Here is a 9,610-nt window from a genome sequence, read left to right as displayed (position 1 = left end):
TTTTTAGTGTCGGATCCGTTCCGATCCGACCCGCACATTTGCAGATCGGATCAGATCGGATTGCGGATATATCCGCATGATTAAGCTCATTTTTTATTATCTTTTTAAGTAAAAAATTCAATAAAAAATGTTTCTTTCACACTTTTAAATCTATTTGTTCCTAAAATAATTTTAATCAAATTTTTTTTAAATAACAAAAATAAAATAATAAATACATAAATAACAAGTTTAACAAGTACTAACTAAAACATACAAACTAACAAATAAGTAAATATAATAACAAACATTCCAACAAACACTTCCAATAAGTGAAAACAACAAGCACTAAAATACTAAAAGCCTCATTTAAAATAAAATAGCAACATTATAACACACTAAAATCTAAACAATCTGCAAATGCTTATCAACCATCAGCAGAAATAAAACAACTTGATCCAAGATTATAACACACTAAAATCTAAGATTGTTGAAAGAACATTGAGAATGAAGTTTCTTGCTACTTAAAAATAAAACAACTTGATCCATCCCTTCTTAAATCAGCAGGCAGCAGACATCAGCAGCAACCATGAATCGTGTATTCCTATTAAAATAATACATATTGAAAAATTAGTGAAACATGTTAGAATAAATTGAACAAAAAAATAGTCTAAGTTATTATACACTAATACAAGTACTTAGTTATAAACTTATAATACCTAAGATGGTTCAAGAGGATGTAATTGACTTTGAACTTCAGGATCTCCAGCACTAGTAACTCTAGAAAATTCTATTCAATTAAACAACCAAATATGTCAAAGCCAATGGGATAAAATAAAGAATAAAAAATGACGAAAAATAAATGAACCAATTTATTATATACCTGAATCAACCGCAGCATCTCCTTCATCAAGCTCAACCAAAATCTTAGCAGGTTTTAACCAATTTTGAGTACAAATTAAAGCCTCTACAGTGGTGGGACTCAAAGCACTACGATAAGGGTCAAGGACACGACCTCCGATGCTAAAAACTGACTCAGACGCCACAGTAGACAGGAATGGCTAATATATCTCTAGCCATGCAAGACAGAATTTGATACCTCAGAGTCTTTCCTCTCAACCATCTCAATATATCAAATCCACTAAAATCTTTTGCCACTTCATCTTCCAAATACCTATCCATCTCATTCTTCTTGAGCTCACTTAACTTTATCATTTGTGTTTGTTTCCACTTGCTCATAGGGTCTTCAATCATAATGCTATCAATGTCACTCGTGTCTAAACTAGGATTTGGTGTAGTATCGGAAGAAAAGCTAGTATCTTGAGTATCTTCAGGAGGGCGAGGATTCCATATGGTATATTGCTCAAACAATTTAGTAATAATATCCTTCAATTTTTTGAAGATCCTTGAAGACTTTTCACCTTCACCATACATCTCAGATAAAGTGAACTGAATATATTCCAACTTATAACGAGGATCAAGGAACACAGCAACAAGCACTAGATAATTTAAAGATGGTTTATTGGCTTTGTCACTTGAAGTGAAAGAAGAAGAAGAGTAACGGTGATCAGAATCATCCCAATACTTATCAAACTTAGCTTTCATAGCTGATGCCATCTCACGCAACACCAAATCATCACTTACAATCTATTTATTTAAAGTGCATAATATCTTACACAATACATGGAAAAAAGTATTTGAAGTGACATTCAAAGAACTAAAGAATGAAAGAGTTGCATGATAAAAAATTTGCAAAAACTGCATAAAAATACGAGCTCTACTCCAATCTTCATCACTAGGAGGCCCCCTCATCGTCAACATATCTCTCAAAATGAGCATATTCTCTCACAAGACGAGCAAATGCCTTTTCAAACTTTTCAGCCACTTCCAACATCATATAAGTAGAATTCCACCTAATTGGCACATCAAGAATAATCATTTGACGATTAGTAATGTTTGTCTCAAGTGCGCACCTCCTAAAGGTTGCTAATCTAGATGGAGAGGACTTCACAAACTTACAAGAAGTTATTATCCTAGCAATAGAAGAGCTTAATTCTTTTAAACCATCACAAACAATTAAGTTCAAATTATGGGCAGCACATCTCAGATGGACAAATTCCCACCGAACATAGTATAACCATTCCATTCTCGCATAATTTTAACCAAAGTATTCACAGCAACAAAGTTGGCACTAGCATTATCTACAGTTACAGTACAAAGCTTCCGAATACCTCAATCTTTCAGGCACTTCTCTAACGCTTTTCCTATGGTAGCACCAGTATGATCAGCAATAATGTTAAGAGACAATATTTTCTTATTCAACGTCCATCCATCATTAATGTAATGAGCAGTTACACACATATAGTTCATGTTTTGAATAGAAGTCCAAGTGTCAGTGGGTAGGGAAATCATCTGATGGTTCAACTCCAAGAGGGATTTAAGTTTGGTCTTTTCCTCTATATACAATTGCATACAATCTCTAGCAACTGTCTGACGACTCGGGATTTTAAATTGAGGTTGCATCTCACCACAAAAGTCCCTAAATCCGGTATTTTCTACAAACCTAAATGGGAGTTCATCAATTATTATCATCTTACAAAGTGAAAGCCTACACCACTCCTGGTTAAAGTCTATTGCCTTCAATGTTGGTGGCTCATCTAAATTAGAATTTGTGAACACAAGGATTTTTTGTTTTTTATCAACATGATTATCCGGGTTCTTCGCACAAGTTCCAATGTGTTTTTTTAGATTAGAGGTGTCATCCCTACGACTATGACATTGTAACCATTTCAAGCAATGTTTACATTGAGCTTTAGTTTCTTCCGCATTTTTTTAAAGTGATCCCAAACAATAGAAGGGGGCCTGTTAGCCTTTCGTTTACCTGGCTGGCCTGTCTGTGTCTCTGTCCCAGCAGTAGGAGCATCACTTGAGGCTGGATTAGTCACTGATTCTCCTCCCCTTACTGACTCAGAAGGTGTCGATGCAGCAACATTTGGTGGAGTAGGAATGCTCCCTACTTCAGATCCACTTGTATTGTTTGTAACTGCTTGCTTATCAGCCATTTCAAGCAACACAATCCTACAAGAAACATCTCACATAATTACATAAATCATATAAACATAGAATAGAACACCAGCATCTCACAGAATTCATATAAACAATAACATGAGCATGCAGAATTCTTTAAAAAACACAATAACAGTAAGGGTAATTACAACAGGTTACTATTATGTATTGAAAATAAGTCAAAAAATTGAGTCCAAATACAGAATAGAGAAATAGAGCATTTCAATTTAGCATGTTACTTATGAAAATTATCTGAAGTCCTGAACACGGTGAAGAGATTAGGGCCTATGGGTGAGAGATTGGGAGTTTTCCACCAGAGAATCCAAGCAGCTGCTGCTAGTGTTGCTCTGGTTCTTGAGCATCAAGGTTTTCCACCAGAGCTCGCTGTCTTCAATTTTGTCCAGATCCAGATCGAAGATTCAATGCCATAACAGCCTGCTCAAGGATCTGAACATCGTCGTCAACGTTGACGAGAAAACCGACCAGCGCAGGCAGGAACGGCGGGGGTGAACGGCGGGGTGAACGGCAGAATATGTGAGAGTCTGAGAGATTGGGGGTCAGGGGTCTGGAGATTTGGGTTTCACTTTGTTTCAGGCTTTCACATTTCAGCGCTGTGAAGGAAGGAACAAAGAAGGGAAGGGACGAAGGGTGAAGACGTGAAGTGCAAAATGTGAAAATGAGATTAAGGTTAGGTTAGGTGGCTACAACACAAAGTAACTAACTTATATATATTTTTTATTTTTATTTTTTAATTATTTTGTGCGGATCTGCGGATCCACGGATCGGATACGCGGATACAGTACAGAAATCTGCGATCCGATCCTTAATAGGTGCGGATCAGATCCTATCCGATCCGATCAGTCTGCGGATCGGATCATATCCACAATTATCGGATCGGATGCGGATAAATACCGCGGATCTGCGAATATGATCCGATCCATGGACAGCCCTAAGTATAAGCTACCGAATAAAGAGAATATTAAGAAATTAGTATTTTTAGTAGAAAATAATAAAAGACTAAAATAATATTAAATTAAATAAGTTTTTTTTTTTTTGTAAATTTTGACTAAGGCACCAAGCTTTAGTTTTCCACGTTGGATATTATAGGAAATTAAAGAAATAGAGCCAATCATCTCCGTCCCCATTTTGTCAGTGCACTACAGCAAAATTTTATATTTACATACACACTAATCGTGTTGTGTGCTTTGACTTTAGACAAATTTTCTTCCGAAAATGATATTATTTAAAACTCTGGGGTAGGTTACGTCTAAACAGTGGTGGAATGATTAAATTAAAGAAAGTGTTTAAACTATAAGAATTTGAATAAAAGTTTTTATTTAGTATAAAAATTTGATACATTATAAATTTTTTAATTTTAAAATTAAATTTAATTAAAAATGTAAAATTATAGGAGACTTGTAAAATAATTAAATCTTAATTTTATTATTAAAAGTTATATATTTTGAAGAGAATTACCAAAAGATCTTTTTGTTTTCTGATAATCAAGTGCACCAGGAACGTAACCCATTATCAGTTGATAATTTTGATAATGTAAATAATAAGAATAGGTGGTGTCATGGGAATAATAAGGGAATAATGTTTTGTAAACTGTTTTCTTCTATATAATTTATTGCGGAACATGTATGTGATATACCAATAATATTTTGAAAGATAATAAAAATTAATTCAAACTGTTTAAAATTATTTTATTCAATATTTATTAATTATCGTTAGAATAATTATATAATTTTAAATATAATAAACATATAATTATAAATATTATGTATATAAATTTACAGATATTATATTATATAAAATAATTTTGACTTAAATATTACCGGTGATATATATAAATACTTATAATTAGTTTTATATAGCATGATTTATGAGATAATATTAGGTAGGGATCACACACCATCTCCTATAAAATAAATATGCTCTGTCACATAAAATTATTTGTCACAAAATTTTAAATTAATAAAAAAGTATAAATAGTTATATATCTATTAATTTTAATAAAAATCACAAATTTATCAAAAAGAGATGAAATATAATCGAAATTCGATCGGTGCTTTCTCTTTTCGGTTTGATTTGATCTCTAATATCTTCCAAGGGTAATATAATATATATGCCTTTATATGTAGCCTTAAAATAAATTTGAAAGTTAATTAATATGAAAACAATATAATCAAAATGCACAGAAAAGCAAATTAAATGGGAACAGCTTTAAGGATTATACTACAGGCCCATCAGGTAGCCGACCTTGCACACTCACACCATTTTTATTTTTTATTTTCTATTTTATTTTCCAGAACAACAAAATTCATACACCACAAAATCCCACTATCACAAGTCACAACTCAACTACCCCCAAAATATGAAATATTCCTAAACCCCCTATTGTCTCTAATAATCTTTCGGTGGGGTTTGTCTGCTTTCTTCAAATGTGCTCTTAGAGTGACAAATGGCATCGAATTTTTAATGTGATCATTTATCCAATATGTGCTATTTTAATTAATTTTTATGTGAGTTATAAAAATGCTCTTTAATTTTACCTTCAATAGATCAAAATTATAATGTAATTAATAGATAGTTCAGTTATATATATACAAATCATTATTAATTTTTCTCCCACAGATTTTGGATGCTCTGATCTCATTTTCAAGGCTACTATAGAGTATGGTTTTCTTTCCAGTGCATTCAAGGGATCGGTTTAATTAAGACACCAGTGAATAGGAGTATATGCGGATTGGATTGAATATGGCCAAAATTTTAATTTGATCTCCATAATTTTTATCGGATTGAATCGGATATAATATTCGTATTTTTAATATTAGATCCGATCTAATCCACACATTTGTGAATCGAATCGAATCGGATATCAGGTATATCTGATTAAATATTTTTTTATAATCATATTTTTATGTAAAAAAAATTCAATAAAAATATTTTTTTTATATTTTTAAATTTATTTGTTCCTAAAATATTTTTAATTAATTTTTTTTAAATAACAAAAATAAAATAAAATAATGTATGAATAATAACTACTAACTAAAACATACAAACCAGTAAATATAATACCAATTATATTTATTTATTTATTTTAATTATTATTGTGCGGATCTACGGATCTGCAGATCGGATACGCAGATGTAAAATTGATATCTGCGATCCGATCCGTAAAGAGTACAAATCAAATCCTATCTAATCTGATCAGACTACGGATAAAATCGTATCCACAATTTTTAGATCGGATGCGAATATTTTCTACAAACTTAGAAATAAAAATCCGATCCATGAACACTCCTATCAGAGAAAAGGAACCGCATCTACAATTATTCATATGTATTCATACACATGTGTTTAATAGTAGGCCTATTTCTAATTATAAGTTATGATATAAAAATTGTTACAGTAGTAGTTAGAAATGTTATGTATCTGAGAAAGTTTTGAAAATTAATATTGTACAATTAATATTATAATCAATGTTTAACATAAAAAATACATTTGAAATTTTTTAAAATAAAAACATTTGAAATTTAATTAAAAAATATTTATAATTAAATTTAATAAAAGTTCATTTTTAGTGAATTTTATATTTGACTTGTTTAATAACTCATTATAGTGTTGATTAAAATTGATTATTATAATGCTTATTCCTAACATTACTCTATGTATACTTATCTAATGATTTTATGATACAGTATTAAATTTATTATGGCTAAAAATTAAGAATTCAATTTATACCAATCTTCATCGCTTGTTTTATTACTGTAAATAAAATTAGAGTTTTAACCCAACAAAAATAACAATGTATTAAATATAATAATAAAGTATTATTTTAATTTCTAACATTTGAATTATGTTTTAATTTTATCACTTGCATTTAAAACACTCTATTTTTATTCCAAATATCTTATAATTTATCCAATTATTTTAGTTTTCTATGGTCAAAATCAAAGTTTTTCTTTCTAAAAGTATTCTTTTTTTATTATGATTTTTTTAAATAGTGACAAAAATTATAATTATATATAGTAGTTAATGGTAATATAGTGATTTGAGAGTGAAAGTGATAAAAAAAGAAATAAAAATATAATAATAAAAGAAAAGGAATATTTTTGAAAAAAATAATTTTAATTAAAAGACAAAATAAAATGAAATAAAATATTTAAGACAAAACATTAGGAATTAAAATAAAATTTATCCTAAATATAAATTATTAGTTAAAAACTTAAATGTATGTCTAGTACATTTATAAGTGTTTGATAATAATCGCTTCATGAGTTAGTGAGTTTGTGATTAAATTATGTTACTCAATTGTAAAATCTTATTGGCGCATATTCTTTTTATTATATTCTAAAATCTAAAATCTTAGATAAGGTATTAATGAGTAGATATTTTGGTCAACACAAACTCCATATACTTTAATGTCTCGATGATGTGCGAAAAGTGTGTTGAAATCTTGTATCACCTAATGACCTAATACTGAGATAATATTATCATTTTAATAATTATTTAATTTGAAGTTTTAACCCTAATAATATAGGTTAATTAATTATATTATACAGAATTAAGTTAGGTCATTTCATTTTTTTATTAAAAAATTGCAAAGATAATTTTAAAATTTATTATGTTTGAACCATATATACACCAAAACACTCTAATTGTTACACTGACTCCTTTAGTGGTTCAGAAAACGTTTCTTTATATATAATAAATTCTGAATTGAAAAATAAAACAAAATAAAGAGCCTCAGGTTCTATGTTTTATTTATTTATTGTATTATATATATACACATCTGATCTTGTCTTTTATATAATAAAGATAATGTTTGAAAATTTATTAAATAATTTAATATGTTTAACTAAATTATTTAATATAATATATATTATAGTCAAATATCATTTTTCTCTCAAACAATAAAATTATTTCTAATGTATGTTTTAAATATCCTAATTAAGTCTGATACTCAACGTTTTAAAATTGTTATAATGTGTTATTCTATTATCAATTCTGATCTGTTAATAATTCTAGAATAAAGATGCACATATAAATATTATATCCACTGAAGCAAACTAATCTCATATTTCTGTTACTAAAAAAAAAAAAAGAAACTAAATAAATAAAAGAAAAACAATAACAATTATATTTTATTCCTTCATATGCTAATGTTATTTCATTCCCTAATTATGTATATATATGAAGAAGAACGATAAGAGCTAACTTGAGAGAAGTGTTATTTCATTAATAATAATGTTAGATAACATCATCAGCAATAACAAAAGATAATATATATGTAGCAATATTTATGGAGCTAGGAATAATAATTGTCCATAATGAAAATAAAAGTTTTAATAAAGCAGCGTTACAAGCATGCATGCATGAAGAAGGGACGACCATGAAGCCAAACCCTACATTTTATTGTTGGAAAACCCATATGCAAACAAAGATTTACTCATATACCCTCATTCATCAACCCTAAACCAATTACACTATATATTTTCCACCTAATTCATGCATTTAAGGGCGGAATCCACCGTCATCGTCTCCTCCGCCGCCGTATCCTGACCCATAACCTGATCCATAGCCAGAGCCACTACCATAGCCAGAACCTCCATACCTACCACCACCACCACCGCTACCTCCACCTCCTCCTCCACCACCGCCACCACCTCTTCCTCCGCCACTGCCATAACCACTTCCCTCGCCAGAGCCATAGCCAGAGCCATAACCAGAGCCATTTGAGCCTCCACCACCTCCTCCACCTCCACCTCTTCCACCTCCTCCGCCTCCACCACCACCTCTTCCTCCACTACCCGACCCATATCCAGAACCATACCCGGATCCATAACCAGACCCGTATCCTGAACCATTAGACCCACCACCACCTCCTCCACCTCCTCCTCTGCCGCCACCACCACCACCTCCTCCTCCTAGTGCTCCACCATACCCTTCACCTCCGCCAGACCCGTATCCTGATCCATATCCAGAGCCACGAGCACCACCTCCTCCTCCACCAGCACCGCCGCCGCCACCACCACCTCCTCTTGCACCTAATAATCCGTTTCTAACCCTAGCAGCAAATGAAACCTCCACAAGCAACAAAGCAATAAGAATAGCCCCAATGAACTTGGAGCTTGCCATCTTGCTCTCCCAATATATGTTTATATCTAAGTGTCTACTCACAGTTTCACAAACTCAAATGTGTGATGAAATTGAATATCTATGTCAAGATTTATATACAGGCTAGGAATGCGTAAGTATGATATCTTATTAATGCGTTGAGACAAGGAACATGTAATTTGATACAACAATTTTTGAGGTATGGGACCCTATTTATACACATTACTTTCTTAGGGTATGGTTTTCTAGTAGGTTCCTATGATAAGCTACACCTAGGTGTAAGGTGCTACTATTCTATTCTATTCTACTACGTGTCATGAGGGGATTATTTTTTCTTTTTAAGTTAGTGATCTAAGAGTAAATGAGAAAACTTTTTTATCTATTTTATTCATGTTATTATATATTAGTAATTTGGGTCAAATTTAATTATTTATAAATATAAAAA

At 31.0% G+C, this 9,610-nt stretch overlaps 1 protein-coding gene across 1 annotated transcript; it reads right to left on the bottom strand.

Moving 5' to 3' along the window:
- Window positions 1-8,562: 8,562 nt before the first annotated feature.
- On the bottom strand, window positions 8,563-9,186 carry LOC107466619 (putative glycine-rich cell wall structural protein 1). Its single transcript, XM_016085614.1, has 2 exons — window positions 9,000-9,186; window positions 8,563-8,906 (listed from the first exon to the last, which is right to left on the bottom strand). Exons 1-2 carry the CDS (start codon window positions 9,184-9,186, stop codon window positions 8,563-8,565), a joined length of 531 nt encoding a protein of 176 aa, XP_015941100.1.
- Between the last annotated feature and the right edge of the window lie 424 nt (window positions 9,187-9,610).

This window comes from Arachis duranensis, chromosome 9 (genome assembly GCF_000817695.3).
Source record: "Arachis duranensis cultivar V14167 chromosome 9, aradu.V14167.gnm2.J7QH, whole genome shotgun sequence".
Lineage (NCBI taxonomy): Eukaryota > Viridiplantae > Streptophyta > Magnoliopsida > Fabales > Fabaceae > Arachis > Arachis duranensis.
This window is presented reverse-complemented; position numbering and strand designations above follow the sequence as displayed.

Excerpts from the sequence above, each read along its gene's own strand:
- LOC107466619 (XM_016085614.1), bottom strand. The coding sequence starts at position 9,186 with ATGGCAAGCTCCAAGTTCATTGGGGCTATTCTTATTGCTTTGTTGCTT. Across the intron at positions 8,907-8,999 it reads AGGATACGGGTCTGGCGGAG|GATACGGGTCTGGTTATGGA; the intron begins GTGAAGGGTATG and ends CTAATGGTTCAG.